This window comes from Pan troglodytes, chromosome 4 (genome assembly GCF_028858775.2).
Source record: "Pan troglodytes isolate AG18354 chromosome 4, NHGRI_mPanTro3-v2.0_pri, whole genome shotgun sequence".
NCBI classification, from domain to species: domain Eukaryota; kingdom Metazoa; phylum Chordata; class Mammalia; order Primates; family Hominidae; genus Pan; species Pan troglodytes.
The window spans coordinates 92,926,030-92,949,824 of NC_072402.2; the positions used below are offsets into that span (position 1 = coordinate 92,926,030).

The window sequence follows — 23,795 nt, forward strand, 5'->3', positions numbered from 1 at the left end:
GTCAGTCTTAAGATCTCTATTTTAATATTAATGCTACTCAACTGTGCCTGAATTCCAAAGGGAGGAGAGTATAATGAGGCACGTCCCACCCCTACTTCCCATCATGGCCTGAACTAGTTTTTCAGGTTAACTTTGGAATGCCCTTGGCTGAGGTGAGCATCCTTCGGTCAGTTGTGGGGCTTAAAATTTTATTTGTGGTTTACAATGGCATTGATTTTGGTGATGGTTTTTTTGGGTATATACTTTTCTGTAAACTCATCAAATTGTACACATTAAATACAAGCCACTTTTTATACATAATTAATATCTCAATAAAATAGTTTTTCTTTTCATTTTTCATGCTCAGTTTAAATTTAGCTGTGCACCTTACATTTTATCAGGCAACCCTAGTTGTATGCTCATTGTGCTTTAATAGGTCTAATATATTGTATACTTTTTGAAGTAGCATTAATAGAAAAAAGTAATATCTAACAAATGAGTTTTTCTGCATTTTGTGATATTGCAATAATCTTTTGCTTTAATATTTGTACTGTTTGTCTTTAATAATTTCATTTTAGATCAAATAAATGAGTGCAAGAACATTTTCCAGTTTGGTAAGAACCATGGATTGATATAGTATAACTTGAAACAGGACCAATTAATTTTGAAATGTTCATCAAACTTTATCTTCACTTTCTCACAGCAAAGACTTTACTAATTGTATAAATCTGCTTAGTTCTGATAACCAGAGATTCCTAATACAATACCCATGAGGAAAAAAACTAAAACATAATTTCTGAGTTCGTTTATATGCTCCTGATCTGCAATGATATTGGCGCTATCAAACCACCACTTGATTTATTATTTAATTTATCAAAAATTCCCTAAAATAGTTTATGACAAACCTAAACATCCCTTTCCAGGTCTTTTTCCTGATCTGGGAGAGAATAACTGGGTCCAGCAACTTTTTAGTCTGATAAGAGCTCTGAAGCCTGTGAAACCTGTATCCCCAACTCATTATCTTAACCCAGACATTTCTTTCTATTGATTCCAGGTCTTTACATAATAACTCTTTCAAACAATTGCGAATTAAAATCTTTAAATCTGCTTAGGACCTGGAAGCCCCCATTTCCAGTTGTCCTGCCTTTCTGGACCAAACCAATATACATCTTAAATGTACTGATAAATGTCCATGTTTCCCTAAAATGTACTTTGCTTTGAGTTAACATTATCATGTATCGGCAATGAATAAGCCAGGAGAATTCTGCAGTGATAATGTGAACTTGCTGCAGATTTTGAATTCTCACAAACAAGGAAATCAAATGACTATTATACTAACCTAAATATCATACCACTTAATATTAGATAGATTTTTAGGTATTTGTCTATTTATGCTCTTTAAATAAATTGGTCAAGATTTTTAAAATAATTTCTGACTTGAAAGTGGTTTTCTTTAACAGAGAAAATAACATTTTTCATGTAGAATTTTTATTTCCCTAATCTAACTGAGGTATAAAATGTAGCATTGAGTCTGAATTTCTTAAGTTTGCTTAAGAGACACTTAGAGGAATTTGGAAATTGCCTTATTAACATATATTTTGTTGTTGATACTTTAGTTAAGCTGGTCAGATATTCAATTTATATACTTATTTATCATAAAGAAAGTCATGATTCACAATGCAGTGTTATTTAAAAACCTGATCCTGAATGCTACTTCCCTACTAATCTGATTTATATTTTTTTGTTAACATTCTACCAAGCAAGACATATATATGACTGTTTCTGAGTATGTCTGTGTCTCAACTACTGTACTATGTGTGTTAAAGGCATTATTTTTTAAATGATTATAACATCCGTCTGTGTCAGCTATTTATCATCATTTATACTGAAGAAGTTAAGATGCAAATAAGTCAAGTTACTAGCCTATGGTCATGTCTCTTGTAAGTGGTAAATTGGCCTCGCACACACAAAATCACACTGTTTAAATTGTATGCTTTCCAGTTGTGACTAGTGACAGAAATCATTGCTTCAACTTTTCTTTTTTAAGTATTCGTTTATTATTTTAGAGACAGGGTCTCTGTCTGATGCCCAAGCTGGAGTGCAATGGCACAATCATGGCTCACTGCAGCCTCAAAGTCCTGGGCTCAAGTGATCCTCCTGCCTCAGCCTTGGTCCCAAGTGGCTGGATTGCAGGCATGCACCACCACACCTCACTAATTTTCTTTTCAAGTTTTTGTGGAGATGGGATCTCACTATGTTGCCCTGGCTTGTCTCAAACTCCTGGCCTCAAGTGATCCTTCTGCCTCAGCCTCCCAAAGTGTTGGGATTACAATCGTGAGCGACCTTGCCCAACCTGCCTCAAGTTTCTAATTTGGAACTATTTTATTACTTTTAGACAGAAAAAAAAATCGAGTCAGTGAGTGTGTTCATTTGCTAGGGCTGCCATAACAAATACCAAAGAGTGGGTGGCCGAAACAACAGAAATTTATTTTCTCGCAGTGCTTGAAGCTGGAAGTCCAAGATCAAGGTCCCGACGAAGTTTTCTCCCAAAATTTCTCTACTTGGCTTGCAGATTTTTATTTTTTTTTTTGCTGCCTCTTTACATAGAAAAACAAATTCCTTCTTTTTATAACACTTGTCAGATTGAAGTAGGGCTCATGCTAGCAGCCTCATTTTAACTTGATAACCTCTTTGAAGACTTTATTTTTAAACCCGTTCACATTTGGAGGTACTGGAGATTTAGACTTCAACATCTAACAGTGATACTTTACAAATCTTTTTATCCATTACCGCAACATTGAAGCCAGAGTAATTCAAGGATATCTAATATTGGAAAGATGTGTAATCCATCATCATTAGAAATTAGAATGCAAATTTGTACATGTGCCCAGTCTTTTATATTCTCTTGATGGAATATTGCTCATAATTTTTCATCAAAACAGGTAGGGTACACTGTCATTTTGGGTGTATAAAATTTTAGGGCAGTACATTATAAACATTAGTACCATAATCAACTGTAGAACTTGGAAAAACACAGACACCTAGCCCTATCTTCAAAGTTTTAGTAGGTCTTGAATCGAGCCTGGGAATTTGCATTTCCAATCAGCTCTCAGCTGAAGCTGATGCTGCTTGCCAAAATGTAAGTAGCACAGTTCCAAAGCATGCACGCTGACTCAAGTTACTTTTTATTGCTCTTTCTTCTGAGAAATGTGATGATTTCACTTAACGTGTTTATTGAAACAAAGTAGAAGCTCTAGATAATTATTAGAAGTCTTTTGCTGTGAGCATTCCCTTGGCTTTAACTAACCACATGGAATTTCTCTCAATAGAGAAAATAATAACTGTCTTTTCTGCCATTTTCTTCCAAATCCTTCCCTTTTTCTAAAAACCACCTTGAAAATATCTTAAATGAGTTATTTTGAAAAAGATAAAGTCTTTTTCCCTTTGTTTCAAGTCTGACTTTCCAAATATAGTAACTTCTTAATCTACATAATAGTTGATAAGCTCTTATTTGTTTTAGTGGCATTAAATCAACATGCAATTTTATCTGTTGTAGCTAAAAAGGGTAATAATTATTAAACCATTACTACTGGAAAACATATTGCATTTTGAGGATCAAGCACAGCTGGGAGCTTCTCACCACCTCAAGCACCAGCTGCTCCATTTTCTGTCATTTGTTCAGAATTATTTACACACATGGATGAGTGAGCAGAGGGATGGGGAGGTGCCAAACAGTCTTTTTATTCCAAATTTGTTGATTTTTTATAGATAATAAAAATGTATTGCTTAAAACAAGAAAAAATAAAAATAAAATGTACACAGAGAAAAGGCTCCTTCCTATCCAATGCACTCTCCCTGATTTTCATCCACCCCCAAATCGAAGATACTATAAATTTATCATATATTCTTTTGAAAATGGTTATGCATAAAGAAGGAGATATAAATGGCTATTTTATCTCATTTAAAAAATAGTAGCCCACTAGATGGGCCTTGCAGTCTTTCCCAGCTCTGAAAGTCTGTGAATCATTGGTACCCGAAAGGTGATTCATTTTAAATCATCTTCTTATAAACACATAGGAAACAGAAGAGCAGGGGAACAAGATGAAATAGAGATATGAAATAAAGTTCTGGGAACAATGCAGAGATTCAATGAATGGTACGTTCAGTCCTGGGACACACCTAGTCAATATCGGTTATTACTTAGCCATAAAAAAGAATGAAATCTTGTCATTTGCAACAGCATGAGTGGGACTGGAGGACCTGGAAGACATTATGTTAGTTGTAATAGCCAAGCATAGACAGACAAATATCTCATGTTCTTATTTATTTTGGGAACCAAAAAAAAAAAAACAAAACTGAACTCATGGAGATAGGGAGTAGCATGATGGTTATCAGAGGCTGGAAAGGATAGTGGGGAGAGGGGGATAAAGGGGGAATGGTTAATGGATACAAAAATACAGTTAGATAGAATGAATATGATCTAGTATTAAGTAGCACATTAGGGTGCTAAAAAAATTAAAAAGTTAAAATAAATAAATAAAAATAGTAGCCTACTATACACTCTTAGGAAACTTGTTATCTTTAAACAATGTCTTGGAGCTCATTCCATATTCGTAAGGAGCTGCCTAGTATTCTATTACATGGACCCACTGTAATCCTTTTTACTAGTCGTCTGTAAATGTTAACAGGTGAACTTTTATGGTACCATAACATTTCCATTTTACATAGTACTAAGTATTACATTAATAGCTACATATGTCATTTTCCATGAGTATGATTAAATATTATAAAAATTGTTCTTCATGAGACATGAAAAGAACATGCTGACCACCTTTTATTCTTGTTTTCTACTGAAATTATATATTTTAGCAATCTGTAGATCAGATTCCTAGAAGTAGAATTTATTAGTCATCAAATATAAAGTTTGAAATTTTGATAGAAATAGACAGATTTCCCTCAAAATGATTGGCCTGTTGTATATAACTATAAGCCCCGTGTAAGGGTTCACACCTCCGGTCACAGTCTTGCCAAATCAGATATCAGACCTTTAGATTTTTCATAATCTGTTGAGTGAGAAATGGAATGCCAAAATTATCCTAACATCCATGTCTCATGAGTAAGGTTGATGGTATTCATGAATCTGTTTAAAAGCCCTTCCAAAATTATCCTAATGTCCATGTCTCATGAGTAAAGTTGATGGTATTTGTGATATGTTTAAAAGCCCTGCGTGTCTTCTCTGTGAGTTGTTGGGTGGACACTGCCAGATTTTGTAGGGTGGCATTCTTCAGCACTTTGCCTACTTTGCTTATCACATTTGTGCCAAGTAGACATTTTCCGTTTTTATGAAGTGGTTTTTAACAATCTTTTCTTTTATGATTTCATAGGCTAAAAAAGGAGTCCTCCCACGATCCACCCTCATATATTTATAGTTGTCCAGATCAGTTGGTTTACACAATGTAAGCATTTTCTGTCTTGTCAGAGAGAGATTGCTTTCAGTGAAGCTGCTGTGTTTGTGTTATTGTGGGTGCAATCTTGCCTCCTCTGGTGAACGATACTAGCTAGGTCCAGAAAGGTTTGCAGCCAAACTTATATCTCCTCCACTCACCTAATTTCCAACTGCACACAGGTTTCAGACCTGAGCATGCACTCTCACCTTTAGAAAGTGTATTTTTGCTGTGATTTACTCCTAATAACTTCAGTTGCTTCTGAAGTCCCTTTCAGTGGTTTCTTGCCCTCGTTTTGTTCCATGTGGCACAATAAAAACTACTGTGGTTAATTTCTGTAGCTTTTGGAAGCCCTTACATGTAACTTAGATTGTCAGAATACGTCTCATTATGGACTGAGTGTTTGTGTTTTCCACAAATGTATATGCCGAAGGCTGAACCCCCAGGGTGGCTGTACTTGGAATGGGGCCTCTAAGCAAGTAATTATGGTTAAATGAAGTCATAAGATCAGTCTGCTCTAATAGAATTGGTGTCCTTAATAGAGATACAGCAGAGAGCTTCCTCTGTCTCTGCCCGAGAACATACATTGAGGAAAGGCCATGTGGGGCATAGGGAACAAGTGGCCATCTGCAAGCAAGGAAGAGAGACCTTATCAGAAATCAAGTCAGCCAGAACCTTGATATGGGACTTTTAGTCTCCAGAACAGTGAGAAAATACATTTCTGTTATTTAAGCCACCTACACTATGGTGTTTTGTTATGACATCCCCAAAAGACTAATGCACATGCCTCTCACAGTTTTACTGGGGGAGGCATTGCAAGTATTTTTTTTATTCTTTATTTTTCACAATCTTGTACTCATTGCTTTTTAGTAAAATTCAATGGGATATGGAAGTAATGCTGTTGTACACATCCAATTTCATACCAGATGTTTCTGGGATAATTCCATTTATAAGTGCAGTTTTCAATACTCCTGAAGGCCACCTGTTGCTCTGGATTATACAGGAAGAATACATGTGTTCTGTTTGGCCAAATGGATTCCTAGAAACCAGTATTTGAATTCTCACTTTTAAAAATCAGTTATTGGAGGATGAGTCGGTAGAGTATGGGTTTTCGTAAAAGTGAACAGGACAACTCAATAAGTTTTCAGTGAGAAAATAAAAAGGGAATATTTGCAGCCTCCCTAATTTATCACCAAAACAGTGACATCATGGTATGCCATGGCTTATACTATCCAGATAATGAAAAGTAGAGAATATTTGGTAAGAGTTTCAATAAAGCTATTCAGTGGATGTGAAACAGAAGGACTTTAGAAACCTCATGACTTTCTCTTTGGATGTACGTGCACACATATAAATCCTCATGGCCCAGACCTACAAGCGAATGCTTCACAAATGTCTGGGTGCCCTCCCCAAAAGTAAACAATGAGAATGGTTACTGTTTTACTGATGATGCTAATAATAATATTATTACTAAGTACACTTCAGAGACTGATGCAGGCTAGGCTCTTGGATATATCTCATGTAACAATTTAGTTATTCATACTGAGCAGTTGTCATTATGCTCTTTTCCAGCATGAGAACTCAAGAGTCTGGCAGAAGTTTGACTTGCTTAGGTAACACCAGTCAACTAATAATGAGTGGTGAACCAAAACTGAAACGGAAATCAGCTTGACCCTAAAGTCCTGGTTACTACCTGGTTAATCTACCACCTGGTCAATCCAGATAGTCTCTCCAGGAAGGACAAATTGTGTAATGAATAATTTTTCTTCTATTTTGGTAATTTATGAAGTTGACATGATACAAGTGAGATATTGCAAATAATCCATTTTATTCCTATTTGACCTTTTCTGAGATGCATTTAATTATCCACGTACACAAAACAATGCTATTAGAAACACATTCTATACATACATTTCCTTTGTTTCTTGTGTAACATAGAAAACTCTATTTAATCAGCTAATGAACTAAAAGGCTGGCTTTCTCTGGAGTTTAAACACACAGATTTTAAGTTAATCTCTTGAACCAAAAGAGATTATTGTCTACTTGACACTATATATGCTTTTCAAGGGGAATATATATATATATGTATATATATATATATATAGACACATATATACACACACACACACACACACATATATATTCCCCAGTAAGATATTGAATATTAAATTATTTTACATTCATACAATATGTGGTATGTGGTAGTAAAAAATAAGTTAAGTATACAAGAGACATAAAATGCATTTATAATTGTGGCAAAAAACAGTTAGATAGTATTAATATGACTCAGTGTAAATAATGATCAGTTTAGCTTTCTTCTTTCATTTATTCTGCTTGTTGATACAACTGTTAATTATTTTATTTATTTATCTCCAGGACTATATATGCATATTCATTTGGAAGGTAGAAGGGAAGAAGGGAATTTTGGGTTTTTTGGGTTTTTTTTTTTTTGGCTTTTCTTTTTATATTCAATTTTATTGTTATTTTTTATTTTTCTTACATAAACTGGTAAAACTTTTATAATAAGAGCAAATAATAGAAACATAATAATAAATATTTTAAGAACAAAACTATAGACCTAGAGAATATACTTTTAAGTCTCTGGAAAAGCCGATATAAAAACCTTCTAAATATTCCCGACAAAGTTATATCAGCTGAAAAGCCTTTATTTTTATAGGACCACAGTGCAGCAGTTATATTAACAACATGGCAAATTCCCCATGTAAATGGATCTTCAAATTATCTAATAATACTCTCGAGGACATTATACTGTTTTGTTGTTTTTGTGAGTCTTATTATTACTTTTCACTAATATTCAACAAAGTTATACCTTAATACCCAATAAAAATTCATTGGAATATCCACCAGGACCTTTTTGCAACCAGGTGATATATTCAGTCTTTTGAATGACTATGTTATGCAAATATGTTGCCTTATTTGTTCCCTAATTGTTAAAAGCTATAAAGTAGCATAAACAGGATGATGTAAGAACTGGATATATGTACAGCACATTGCAAATAAAATCTCAGTGAGTTCTCAGATAGTAAAAGTAAAAACCTGTTACTTTTCTAAGCCACCTCAGAAAATTAGTTTGTGTATGTCATTCTATTAATATCTCAAAATTTAGTAACACCTTAAAAAATTAGGGTTAATTTTCCTTTTATAGGTCTGGGAGACTGAAAGCAAAAGAGATGACTAAGGTCCTCTACAATCTCCCTACTTTCTTTCTGTTTGCCACAGATCAATTTATCAAAATACAATTTATTGGTCATATAAGAAACTTCACTATATGGAGGTTGTTCCTAGAGTTTATCCTAGTTTGCAAGGACAGGAGAATCAGACTCATTTAAACTGTAAGCTTCTTATCTCATTGAGGCTATTAGAAGACATTTGAATATGCATGACTTTGATTTTTCTAAGCTGGTGGAAAGATAATGATAATGTGGTAGAGATAAAAATCACATCTACCCTAAACATTATTTGTAGTTTATTATAATCATGCATACATTTACTTTATAATTTTAAGATTATATACTAGTTATAATAAAAGGTATTAAATTTCATGCCTCATTTTTATCTTTGCATTTTACGAATGGGACAAAAAGTACCATGTAATAAAAATAAATATGAGTCAAATGCTGAAATGGTGTATCTATATAACAAAAGTATTACATACATTTTAAGGACTTATTATTAATCAGGAAGATTTATCAGTCTTTTATCTTCTTTCACTTCGTATAATTCTATCTATGACTTAAATACTGTTGTCATATTCATTCAGCACTCAGGGAACTGAAATTTTTTGATATTAACTTATGTCTCAAAGGCCATGACACAAGGTTACAAAAGCATCATGATTCAAATCCATGTCAATTTAAATCCTGTGTTAGAAAAAGATGCTGGACTAAGACAGAACTGTACTCAAATTTCATCTGAGACAAATGACTTCAATGCTATATCTTAGTATCTTCAACTCAAAAATGGTCATAACACAACTGTAATAAGATAATGGTTTTAAGCATCTAGTGGAGTATATGGAATATAGAGTGCCTCTGTGTGTGTGTGTGTGTATGTGTGTGTGTATATATATATATATATATACATATATATGTTTGAAATGCTAATTTGCATACTTCATTGGTACATAAATATTAACATAAATTCAACACAAAGCGTACATTTATGGCATCTGGGTATTGTATGAATAAATATATTGATTTAATTGGTGGTTCAATTCTTTCCTCCTTAAAACGCATTGTTCTCTAGGCTTCTATGCTACCCCATCTTTCTGAACCCCATTCACTGCACATTTCTTCTTTTTATTTATAGCCTCCTGATCCTCTACTATTAACTCTAGATGTTTAATGCCCAGAACTGTGCCCTATGCCCTATACTCTTCTCTACGTTAATCTCTGCCAACATGATCTTGTTACTCCATGAATTTAACTTTGCAAGGTATCCTGCTGACTCTCATGCCAATACCTTCAGTCCTGACCGTTCCACTGAGCTGAGACTAGTTTAATTGGCTGCAAGCTCCACATTTCCTTTCAAATCCATTACGAATAGCAAACATTTACTAAATTTGAAGACAGAGCTATTTATTTGTAAATAGTAGATTTATTTGTTACTTCCTACCTTTTCTGAGACTTTGTGAGTTGTATTCTTCTTTTAATCCATCTATCATAAAGTTTAACACATAGCCTTAGCTTTTATATAGGCTATATTATATACATATATATGTGTGTGTATATATACACATATATATAATATAGCCCATATAAAATGTATATATACACATTATATACATATATGTATATAATATAGCCTATATAAAATGCTATATATAGCATTTTATATGCTATCATCTATATATATAGCATTTTATATGACATATATGTATAGCATTTTATATGCTATCATCTTTATCTTCGCTACCATCATTTCTCACCTGCACTTCTGCAGTAGTCCTCAAACCAGTCCTACATTACCTCTTTTAATCTTCTTGGTGCCCTATATTGCATTCTCCTCATGGAAGCTAGAATGACTTTTAAAATCATTTTATGTTATACACTTCTCAACCCACTGCAGTGTCTTCCTATTTCAATTAGCATGGAATCCATTATCCTGAGTTATATTAACAATATGGTAGAATAGAAAGCCCTAGGCTCTTCTTACTTCCCATGGAGACATTATTTCAACAATACATGGACCAATTCTCTTTCAGATAAATTTAGAAACTGGTTAAGAGGCTCCTCCTCCATATCAGGTGAGTGTGAAACCAACTGAATCTAAGCTGATAGGAAAGTGTGGCACCCTCTCATCATAATACCTCACCCTGGTAAAGCATCATGTGGTCTGAAGGAAACTGTAACCTCCTGGTTTCACACCTATTAAGGAAGGAGAGATATTGGACCATGTGTCCAACATTCTAGCTTGTCATGGAAGCTACCTGAGAGACTGATTTTTGTCTCACTTGTCTCGGAGCACTGATGGAATTGGATGTACTCTTCATGCCTAATGGCTCATGAGAAAATTAAATAACCAGGCAGTTTCCTGCCTGCTCCAGAAGACTTGTGCCACAGAAGACAGAGGCTGATACAACTCAGTGGCCTCTGCCTCAAGGGATAAAGAGAAGAGTAAAGAGTATGTCAAATATTCTACCCTTATCAAGGGGCTGCCTAAGGGTCTGCCTTTTGTATAGCCCAGTGAAAGCAGTGATGGGCCCACTATAATCTGGATGCATGGGAGCCAATGAGAACAAAAGAGAGTCAAGCATTGTGCTGGTTCTTCAGCGGATGTGCGGTACACCATATAGACACCAGAAAGAGCAAGAAATTATGAGATCTCAAAAAAGGGAAATCAGAAGATTCCTCTAATTAGGAATATATACACATAAATCAAAAGAAGACATGTCTACAGAGAAAGTTTGAGTGATCTGCGGAATCTTAGTTTAGTTGGAGAAAGTCTTTCTCTGTAGGAAACCATTTTGTAAAGACTGGAAGAGGTGGCTGACTTTCAAATACGCAGATACCAACACAAAGGTAAAAGGAAAATGAACAAACAGGAAAACAGGGCTCAATCAAAAGAGGCATATAAATCTCTAGATACTGACCCTAAAAATGGAAGTATATGAAATATATAACAAAGAATTCAAAATAACCATCTTAAAAATGTCAAGAAGCTCAGTAAAACAATGCATAAACAAAATAAGAATATCAACAAAGAGATTAAATATATAAAAAGAAGCAAGAGTTTGGGATCTGAATAATACAACTAAACTGAAAATTTTAGTGCAAAAGTTCTATAGCAGATTTGAACAAGAATGAAGAATCAGATAACTTAAAGACAGGCCATTTGAAATTATTCAGTCTATGGAGAGAATATAAAACACTGAAGGAAAAATATATGGAACAACATCAAGTAGATCAGTATGCACATTGTGAGATTCCAATAAAAATAAGAAATTGAGAAAAGATCAATGAGTTTACTTAAAGAAATGATGGCAGAAAACTTCCAAAACTTTGGAAAGGGAATAGCTATAATAGATGCAAGTAGCCCAATGAATTTGAAATAGCTTAAACACAAAACTTGCTAAGATACATTACAATCAAACTACTAAAAGTCAAAGATAAGAGAATTTGGAAAGAAACAAAAGAAAAGTGACTCATCACATGAAAGAGAACTTCCACAAGACTATGAACAGATTTCTAAGCAGAAATCATAAAGGCCAGAAGTGACAGGGTAATATATTAAAAGTGCTAAAGGTAAAAGAAAAAGAAAAAAAATCTTGCTGACAAAAAATATTATATCCAGCAAATCTGACCTTCAAAAGTAAAGAGATGAAGATTTTCATAGACTAAATACTGAGGGAGTTCATTACCAAAAGACCTGTCTTACAAAAGATTCCAAAAGGAGTCTTTTATTTGAAGTGAAAACATGCTAAACAGCAATTTGAAAATATATGAAAGTACAGCTACCCCTCAGTATATATGGAAGTTCAGTTTCAGGACCCCATGTTTATAGCAAAATCTGCATGTAATCAAGTCCAGCAGTTGGTCATGTGGAACCCACATATATGAAAAGATGGCCCTCCCTATATATGGGTTTCACATCCCCTGAATACTTTATTTTAGCTTCACAATGGGCTTAAAAACGTCCACTAATAAATAGAACTTTATAGTTAAAAATCTATGCTGTTCAAGGGTCAACTGTATTAAGCTTGATAGTAAAGGTAAATATATAGGCAAAAACAGAATGCTGGAATGATGTAACAGTGTTGTGTAAATCACTTTAAATTCTGGTATGAAGGTAAAAGACAAAAGTATAAAAATAACAAATCTATTAATTGGTACACAACATAAAAATGTATTTGTGACATCTGTAACATAAAGCATGTTTGTGTGGGTGAAGTAAAAGTGTAGAGTTTTTATATTTAATTGAATATAATTTGTTATCAGCTTAAAATAGATTGCTATAACTATAAGAAGGTTTCTGTAAGTCCCATTGTATGCACAAAAAATGATACTGTGGAAGACACATGAATAAAAAGGAGAAAGAAGTCAAAGGATGTAATTAAAAGAAATTTAAAAAAACACAAAGCAAGGGGTCAAGAGAGGAAAACAGGGATAAAAATAGCTACAAGATAGACAGAAAACAATAACAAAATGGCAATAGAAATTTCTTCCCTCTCAATTATTACTTTAAATATAAATGGATTAAATTTCCAAATCAAAAAATAGTGGCTGAATGAATAAAAATAAGCTCACATTATATGCTTTCTACAATAGACTCACTTTAGATTTCTGGACACAAATCAGTTGAGAGAGAAAGGATAATACATATATATATATTCCATGCAAATGTTAACCAAAAGACAGCAAAGGAAAGCTATACTTATATCATACACAATATTCTTTCAGTTAAAAACTGTAGGAAGAGACAAATAAGGGCATTATATAATTATAAATGTATTAACTCAGCAGAAAAAAAAATTATAAATATATATGCACCCAACATCAGAGCACCTAGATATATAAAACAAATATTGACAGAATTGAATAGAGAATAACACAATAATAGTAGAAATTGTCAATACTAAACTTTCAATAATGTGTAGAACATGCAGACAGAAAATCAATAAAGAAACAGAGAACTTGAACAACACTATGAACCAAATGGCTTTAACAGACATATATGGAACATTACACCCAACTGCATCAAAACACACATTCTTCTCTAGTAGAAATGAACCATTTTCCAGGATAGATCATGTGTTGGGCCACAAAACAAGTCTTTACAAATTCAAGAAGTGTAAAATGATAGCTGATGTCTTTTCCAAATACAATGGAAGTTAGGTAGAAATAAATAGCGAAATAAAAACAGAACATTTGTAAATATGTAGCAATTAAACTGCACATTCTTGAACAACCAATGGGTCAAAGAAAAAAATCGAGAGAAATTAGGAAATCTCCTGGGGCCAACCAACAAGGAAACAGAATCATTTATGTGTATTTGTTATTTTTTTTAATTATTTGAACAATTCCATGAACTGGATACAAAGAAACTATCTTAACTATAATTTGGATGTATATTTTTTAAAAGAAGCTGAAAATGTTTAAGAAACAATATTCATTAACATCTTGGTAATATTTAACACTGTGCATTTCTTCTTAGTAAGGGCTAACGGTTTTTATTCTTGTAATATACAGTATATGTATAATTTTAAAATGTTTCAAACACCAGAAGTCAACTCTGGGCATAAAAAGCAACAAATAAATTTGTTTGAACTGTGTTGGATAGCCATTGAATTGATGAGGGTGTTTACAAATCAGGTTTAGGGAGAAGTAGGAAACAATGGAATTTAGACAGCTAGAAATTATATCAAGTACTTGCCACTAGAACAATGTAGCTAGAACCCTTTTAATTTATGCCACTGGATTCTGTCTGTCATATCTGCAGAACTCACCATCACTATACTTGGGTCTTGAAATAATTGCCACTGCTGTGGAAAATTTCTCAACTGTTCCTACATCTTTCCATCATTTGAGCATATCATTTATGTGCCTCTGTCACTGATGAAATTTCTAATGAAAGGATATAGAAAGAAAGTATTTGGTTCCTGTATTAGTCCATTTTCACACTGCTATAAAGAAACACTCTCAAGACTGGGTAATTTATAAAAGAGAGAGATTTAATTGACTCATAGTTCCACAAAGCTAAGGAGGCCTCAGGAAACTTACAATATTGGTGGAAGGAGAAACAAACATGCCCTTTTTCACAAGTCTACAGGAGAGAGAATTGCAGAACAAAGGGGAAAGAGCCCCTTATAAAATCATCAGCTCTCATGAGAACTCATTATCATGAGAAGAGCATGGGGGACTAGTCCCCAGGATCCAGTCACCTCCTATGAGGTCCCTCCCCCAAAATGGGGATTGCAATTCGGATTAGAATTCAAGATGAGATTTGGGTGAGGACACAGGGCCAGACCATATTATTCCACTCCTGACCCCTCGCAAATCTTGTCTTTTTCACATTTCAAAGCACGATTGTACCTTCCCTACAGTCCCTGAAAAATCTTAATTCTTCCCAGAGTTAACTCAAATGTCCAAGTCCAAAGTCTCATCTGAGACAAGGCAAGTCACTTCCACCTAGGAGCCTATAAAATCAAAAGCAAGTTAGTTTTTTCATAGATACAATGGGGATAGAGTCATTGGATAAATGCTCCCTGAAATGGGAATAGTTTTGAATAGGAATCAATCTTAGAATTCTTCTCCAATGGGAGAAATTGGCCAAAACAAAGGGGCTACAGGCCCCATGCAGGTCCAAAATCTAGCGGGACAGTCATTAAATGTTAAAGCTCCAAAATAATCGCCTTTGACTCCATGTCTCACATGCAGGGCACACAGATACAAAGGTTGGGCTCCCATGGCCTAGGGTAGCTCCACTCCTGTGGCTTTTTAGGATACAAGCCCCTGCTCTGGCTGCTTTCACAGCTGGCATTGAGTGTCTTCAGCTTTTTTGATGCACAGTGCAAGCTGTTGGTGGATCTACAATTCTGGTTTCTGGAAGATGGTGGCTGTCATCTCACAGCTTCACTAGGCAGTGCCCCAGTGGGAACTCTATGTCGGGGGTCCGACCTCACATTTCCCTTCTGCACTGCTCTAACAGAGTTTCTCCATGAGGGCTCCACCCCTGCAATAAACTTCTGCTAGCCATCCAGGTGTTTCTATACATCCTCTGAAATCTAGGTGGAGTTTCCCAAACCTCAATTCTTCACTTCTGTGCACCCGCAAGCCCAACACCATGTAGAAGCCACTTGGTGCTTCCAAGCACTTGGTGGAAGGCTTGGTGCTTGCACCCTCTGAAGCAACAAGCTGAGCTGTACCATGGTCTCTTTTACCCATGGCTGAGATGCAGGGTACGAAGTCTCAAGACTGCACAAAGCAGCAAGGCACTGGACCTGGCCCAGGAAACTGTTTTTTTCCCTCCTAGGACTCTGGGCCTTAGATGGGAGGGGATGCCATGAAGGTCTCTGACATGCCCTGGAGACATTTTCTCCATTGTCTTGGTGAATTACATTTGGCTTCTTGTTACTTATGCAAATTTCTCAAGCTGGCTTCAATTTCTTTCCATAAAATTAGTTTTTCTTTTCTATCACACGATCAGGCTGAAAATTTTCCAAACTTTTATGCTCTGCTTCCCTTTTAAACATAAGTTCCAATGCCAGACCTTCTCTCTCAAGTTCAAAGTTCCACAGATCTCTAGTACACGGACAAAATGGCACCAGTCTCTGCTGAAACATAGCAAGAGTGACCTTTTCTCCAGTTCCTAAAAAATTCCTCATGTCTATCTGAGACCGCCTCAGCCTGGACTTCGTTGTCCACATCATTATCCATTATCAGTATTTGGGTCAAAACCATTCAACAAGTGTCTAGGAAGTTCCAAATTTTCCCACATCTTCCTATTTTCTTCTGAGCCCTCCAAGCTCTTCCTACTTCTTCCTGTTATCTAGTTCCAAAGTCACTTCCACATTTTTGGGTATCTTTATAACAGCACCCCACTCTACTGGTAAAATGTATTGTATTATTTTATTTTCATGCTGCTATAAAGAAATACCCAAGCCTGGGAAATTTATAAAGCAAAGAGGTTTAATGGACTCACAGTTCCACATGGCTGGGGAGGCCTCAGGAAACTTACAATCATGGCAAAATGGGAAGCAAACATGTTCTTCACAAGGCATCAGGAGAGAGAAGTGCAGAGTGAAGGGAGAAGAGCCCCTTATAAAACCATCAGATCTTGTGATAACTTACTCACTATCAAGAGAACAGCACGGAAGAGCAGCCCCCATGATCCAATCACCTACCATGAGGTCCCTTTCCCAAAATGGGGATTACAATTCAGATTACAAATCAAGATGAGAGATAGGTGGGGACACAGAGCCAGACCATATTGGTGCCTAAGTGACTAGTGGTGAAAGTCAGGGCTCGGTTTATCAGAATTCACATATTGGAATGTTCCATGAAAGCAGAAGGGTCTTTGAACACTGCTCAGTCATAAAATGGAAAATGTCTACCACATATTTCTATTGTATTGGTCTCAATCACTGGTTTATTTTCTTAGTATTTGCATTTCAATTTTTTCTAACTTATGCAGAGATGGATTTATTGCAGTAATGCAGAAAAATTTTATATTTGAAGTTATGTCCTCTTATTATATAGTAAATAAAATTATCTCCATAAGCACTGTAGTGATGTTTACATTTGTTCTTTTATTCCATAGCACAGTATATATCTATCTATTTTCATAATTGTCATAATTGAGATTCACAAACATATAAAGCATATGTAGATCAAAATGCATTTATATATTTTTGGAATGACTCACAATCAGTATTGTAAAGAAAACACTCATTTTACATATCTGTAATGCATTACAAAAGCCACTTTCTTCACCTTGTACTCATAAATTATGCTTTGTTAAACAACTTAGCATGAAGGGCAAAGATGTTAATTTTATTTGAAAATCACACCAAATGGTGTGAAAGTATTAAAATAACAACACCTTCTATGTCTTCAACAACTTGGCTTCTAAGAAGAAAAGCTAGATAAAGTTTCCTTTTTTTTTTTTTTTTTTTGAAATTCATGATTTGAAAATTAAGAATCTCTTGGGAAATAAAAAGTTTAATATAAATTTATTAAAATAATTTATTACAAATGCTGGAAAGAATATTAAATACAGTTATTCCAGTCACAAATTTTAATAAATGAGGGCAGTGAGACTGAAAAACATGAGATGGTTCACATAAATTAATATAGTAAGTAAACTATCAAAAAATAAAACCTGTGATTTCTGACTCTCTTTCCAATGCTCTTGCCATTTTGAAGCTAGAATAGTATTGCTCTCTCTTATATTTTAGGAGAGTTTTGAAGTTGTTTTGATTTAAACCAGAGGGAAGGATACCTTTGCTTTCAGAAAATATTTGAAAACATAAATTTTATATTTGTCAAATGATAAAAGTGAAATTCCAGTTATTCTAATACTACACAATTGTTGCACAATGGTGAAGTCAGCACTATTACTAACCCTCATTTAAGGAGAGAAATACTCAGAGAAAAATGCCGTGCTCTTGAATCTCATGTGACTTTTTTCCTTCATGACCAAATCTGTGTAGCATCTTTCCTCAACTGTGTAAGAGAATCATGCTGTAACCAATTATTTGTATTCAGTATTATAAATTAATTATGCTGTCATGTCAATTTGTTATTTATTCAGATCTACATTTCAGTTTGTGCTGATTTGCAGGGATGAATTGCATTCAATGAGAAAGTGACTTATTTAGTACTTTTTACTAAATGAAATAGCCATATTCTTGAATCAATGTAATCTTCCTAAACATATATTCAAGCACACATATATAATACTACAGCAAAACTTGATGCAAAATTTATATTCTTTAAATAAGCTTATAATTTCAGTCATTCTTTTTATTTTATTGTATTTTTTGAGATGGAGTTTCATTCTTGTTGCCCAGGCTGGAGTACAATGGCATGATCTCTGCTCACTGCAACACCCACATCCTGGGTTCAAGCGATTCTCCTGCCTCAGTCTCTCGAGTAGCTGGGATTACAGGCGTGCACCACCATGCCCACCTAGTTTTATATTTTTAGTAGTGACGGGATTTCACCATGTTGGCCAGGCTGGCCTCAAACTCCTGACCTCAAGTATCTGCCTGCCTCAGCCTTCCAAAATGCTTGGATTACAGTCGTGAGCTACTGCACCCAGCCCAAATTTCAGTCATTCTTTTCTCTCCCATTTCCTGTCATTAGTTTTTCAGAAATGTTTTTCGTGTTTTACTTTGTTGCCCAATCATAGTATAACTTATACCCATGTCTTCAACGTGTTTTTTTTCTTTTCTTTTCTTTTCTTTTTTTTTGAGACGGAGTCCCACTCTGTCTCCCAGGCTGGAGTGCAGTGGTGCGATCTCAGATCTAGGCTCACTGCAAGCTCCACCTCCCGGGTTCACGCCATTTTCCTGCCTCAGCCTCCTGAGTAGCTGGGACTACAGGTGACCGCCACCACGCCCGGCTCATTTTTTTTTTTTTTTTGTATTTTTACGAGAGACGGGTTTCACTGTACTAGCCAGAATGGTCTTGATCTCCTGGCCTTGTGATCTGCCCACCTCGACCTCCCAAAGTGCTGGGATTACAGGCGTGAGCCACCCCACCCGGCCTTCAACTTCTTTTAATTTTAAAAATCGAAACATTTTTCCTCTGTTTATTTACCGCTATTTTTTTTCTTTCTTTAATCCTGTCTTTAGATAATTGCTAGAATTATGTGTACTAGAAATCAAGCCTAATAATGTAATTCCCAAACTTGAAAATCTGCCTTGTCTGTGTGTGAAGTTCATACCCGGGGTAGATATGCAGGACCTATCAAAATTTACACAATCTATAATTCAGCCAATTGACATTGTCACTCACACCCAACTTTACCAATCTGTTCCCCAAACCTGGAGTAATTTTAAGTTGCATTCATTTTTTTTTCAGCCACCTTTTTCTTTGATCTTTTATTTTCTTCCATTTTACTTACTGAGCACTTTAAGTACCTATTTGATTGCTGTTATGGTCTGTGACAATTTTTCAGCCCTTGGGATATTTTGTCAAAATTTGATGAGTCTTATACAGTAGGTAATTCATGTGTACTATATATAACAAATTTGTATTATGTCTAACAAAAACAAGAATTATACATATATTTGTCATTGAGAATTAATGGTACAGACAGGAAGGTTCATGTAAAAATGCATGTAGACATATAGGTGTATAGGTTTGTGGATGCGTCCTAGAGATTTTGCATATGTTCTTTGCCTATCAGTATCACATTGCAAAATAGTATCATTTGTATTCAGAGCAAATAGTTAAAAAAACCATGTTTTGTAACATATAATTTTCTCTTTCCACTAGGTTGAAAATGATTGCTTGTGTTCAACTACTGTGAAGAGTTGGAATCAGACAACTACAGCTTTGATTTTCCAAGTGGTTCAGAATGTAAATATGATCTGACCTTTCCCTGATGGACAGTTAAATCATGGACACGCTAAACAATTTACTTTGGACTGTCCTTCCTAAAGATGCTCTGGCTTCTCTCTTGAATGCTCACTAAGCTTTCGTAGCTGACAAGGAAAGGAAGGAAAACTGTGAACTGGAAAGTTATCTTACAATGAAAATTACTAGCACATCTTGCATCTGTCCAGTCCTAGTGTGTCTCTGTTTTGTGCAGAGGTGTTATGGAACTGCTCACCACAGCTCCATCAAGGTGACGAGAAACCAAACCAAACACATTGAAGGTGAAACCGAAGTCCATCATCGTCCCAAAAGGGGATGGGTATGGAATCAGTTCTTTGTTTTAGAAGAACATATGGGACCAGATCCTCAGTATGTTGGAAAGGTAAGATTTTGTTTATTTTGCTGTTTTTTCTATCCTGAGAAATTGTGGGGTAAGATGAGCTCATGTTGGAGAAATATTTGAAGAGATAGACAAATGAAGCAAATTATGTTGTAGAGCGAATTACGCTATAGAAACTACTACTTATACTAGAGAGCTCAAAATAATTATTGTAAAAAGAAAACATTATTCGTCATATTATACCTCTCTAAACATTGGCACATACGTACAAGACTGCATATTCATAACAAGCATGTTACTTTTTCTGTTCTCTCTTGTAAGTTGGAAACACTTAATGGAACACACAATTAAGTAATTTTTTCTTTATTACCTTGAAGGTATATTGGAATTCACATGTCACTTACTGGCACACTGACATTTACTGCTATTTTCACATATTCCTCCTGCACATGTGGCTAAAAAGAAGGTACTCTATCATGAAAACATCACACATATTTTCTAATATCAAATTAAATATTAGAAAATATCTAATATTCTCTATTAATTTTTAGAGATGTACTTTTAAGTTAGCCTTTAAAATCATATGAATATTTTTCCAACCCCAAAGTTAATTTTCATAAAAACATTGAAATCTTTTAATATAGATTAAGTGTGCACTGGATATACAGGCTTTGAAAAAAAATCACAATAGAATGAAGTTAACAAAATGATCAGTAATTTCAGGTCAAGTTCCCTTTCTCTCAAAAATGCAGACAAGAAAACTTAATGGCTGATCAAACTGTTCAGGAAATTTTGTGGTCAGTAACGTGGGAGAGTTTAAGCATGTGTCATCTAGGCTCTAGGATTGAGAACGAAGTGGGAATTGGAGAGGCCTTCTTCTGATTAATTACTGGTTTTTGGAAGTAGCCACACTTCAGTTTGTTCAAAACCTATGGGAGAAACAGCAAGCACAGCAGTAGAATATCCGTGACTGCAGGCTCAGTGGCTTCTATCCCCCTGATTGATGATTTATTCTCACTTTAGCACTGTTAGTACTAAAAAAAATAGTATTCCATCTAAGCCGTGGCGCTTCCCTAATGTGTAGGCAGTACAGGATCACAAGCCATCTGTTCCACCCCTTGTCCAACAGGGACTGGGTTACAGCTGCATTTTCTATACAAGGCAGGAGCTGTGGAGTCAGAATATAGAACATAAAAAAAGATCTAAAACAATTGTATCATATTCTCATATGCATATTAAAATGAGACAGAAGAACTATCTTCATTGTATGCTTTTTTCCCTACCAAGTATTTCATAAAATAAATTTTAAAAAATGTAATAACATCAAAGCATAATATATTAGATTAGTAGAAATTTATCTGGGTTATGAACTTCAAAATCCTTTTTTTTTAAAAAAATTATACCTTTAAGTTCTGGGATACATGTGCAGAACATGCAGGTTTGTTGCATAGGTATACACGTGCCATGGTGGTTTGCTGCACCCATCAACCCGTCATCTACATTAGGTATTTCTCCTAATGCTATTCCTCCCCTAGCCCCCGACCCCAGACAGGCCCTGGTGTGTGTTTTTTCCCACTCTGTGTCCATGTGTTCTCATTGTTCAACCCCCACTTACGAGTGAGAACATGTGGTGTTTGGTTTTCTGTTTCTGTGTTAGTTTGCTGCGAATGATGGTTTCCAGCTTCATCCATGTCCTTGCAAAGGACATGAACTCATCCTTTTTTATGGCTGCATAGTATTCCCTGGTATAAATGTGTCACATTTTATTTATCCAGTTTATCATTGATGGGCATTTGGGATGGTTCCAAGTCTTTGCTATTGTGAACAGTGCTACAATAAACATAGGTGTGCAAGTGTCTTTATAGTAGAATGATTTATAATCCTTTGGGTATATACCCAGTAATGGGATTGCTGGGTCAAATGGTATTTCTGGTTCTAGATCCATTAGGAATTGCCTTACACCTTATACAAAAATTAGCTCAAGATGGATTAAAGACTTAAATCTAAGACCTATAACCATAAAAACCCTGGAAGAAAAGCTATGCAATAACATTCAGGATGTAGGCATGGGCAAAGACTTCATGACTAAAACACAAAAAGCAACGGCAATAAAAGCCAAAATTGACAAATGAAATCTAATTAAAGAGCCTCTGCACAGCAAAAGAAGCTATCATCAGAGTGAACAGGCAACCTACAGAATGGGAGAAAATGTTTGCCATCTATCCATCTGACAAAGGGTTAATATCCAGAATCTACAAAGAACTTAAACAAATTTGCCAGAAAAAAACAAACACCCCCTTCAAAAAGTAGGCAAAGCATATGAACAGACACTTCTCAAAGGAATAAATTTATGCAGCCAACAAACATATGAAGAAAAGTACATCATCACTGGACATTAGAGAAATGCAAATAAAAAACACAGTGAAATACCATCTAATGCCAGGTAGAATGGCGGTCATTAAAAAGTCAGGAAACAACAGATGCTGGAGAGGATGTGGAGAAATAGGAACACTTTTCCACTGTTGGTAGGAGTGTAAATTAGTTCAATCAAAATCCTTTTTCTGTATCCTTTCCATCCTTGAAATTAGCACAAGAAAAGAATCATTAAAATTGCCCTTTTTGGAATAAACCAAGGGGAAAACTATTTTATTATTAAAAATATTTTATGATGCATATTTCTTAAAATTTTAATCTAACTAAGAAACAGAAACAAAACTTTCTGGAAAAGGGAGGGAAATTCAGACAACTTGTTTTTCAGGCTCGCCTAGTTTTGGTAAAAGATGAAGCCTCAATAGGAAGATCAGTTCTAAACAATCTTTCTGGAATTGAATGAACATATGGTGCCAATGAACATATGGTTGAGAGCTCCTCACATATCAGGAGGCGATGGAGGTTTGTGATGCTGTTCAGGTTTGTGGTGGTTCTGTGAAACTGTTGTCTATTCTGTTGTCTGTAGTATGGATGGACAAATGCACAGGTATAAAAGGTCAAACATGAAAGTGTGTCCTCTTATTCCTCATCTGACCCAGGGACACCTCGCTCATAGTCTTTCTACTTTATTCTAATTTGCCTTTATGGGCAATTCTAACTTAATTGTACAGATTTTTTTTCTCCCACACACCCCCTGTAACATAAATGCTTAAGTAAAAATTAAAAACTAAAAACTGCAAAGCTCAGCAATTACTATATGCTTAAAATAATTCCCTTCTGTGCCATTATTTTAACTTGCTTAGAAAATTAATTTAACCTCACATTTATAAATACATTCATGGTGAACCAATTATTTTCATAGTACTCTTTTTTTTCTTTATTTCTTCTAAAAAATACAAAGAAACAAACAAAAAAAAATGGGATACATGTGCAGAACGTGCAGGGTTGTGCCATGGTGGTTTGCTGCCCCTATTGACCTGTCTTCTAAGTTCCCTCCCCACTCCCCAACAGGCCCTGGTGTGTGTTTTTTCCCTCTCT

At 35.1% G+C, this 23,795-nt stretch overlaps 1 protein-coding gene across 7 annotated transcripts in view; it reads left to right on the forward strand.

The window, feature by feature from the left end:
* CDH18 (cadherin 18) overlaps positions 1 to 23,795 on the forward strand; it is a 1,109,578-nt gene that overhangs the window by 714,228 nt on the left and 371,555 nt on the right. For all 7 annotated transcript variants that reach the window (XM_063811379.1, XM_063811380.1, XM_063811382.1 and 4 more), the window contains one exon: positions 19,886 to 20,369. In XM_063811379.1, coding sequence (XP_063667449.1) covers positions 20,142 to 20,369 — 228 coding nt within the window. In that variant the 5' untranslated portion in view covers positions 19,886 to 20,141. The remainder of the gene's footprint in view (positions 1 to 19,885; positions 20,370 to 23,795) is intronic.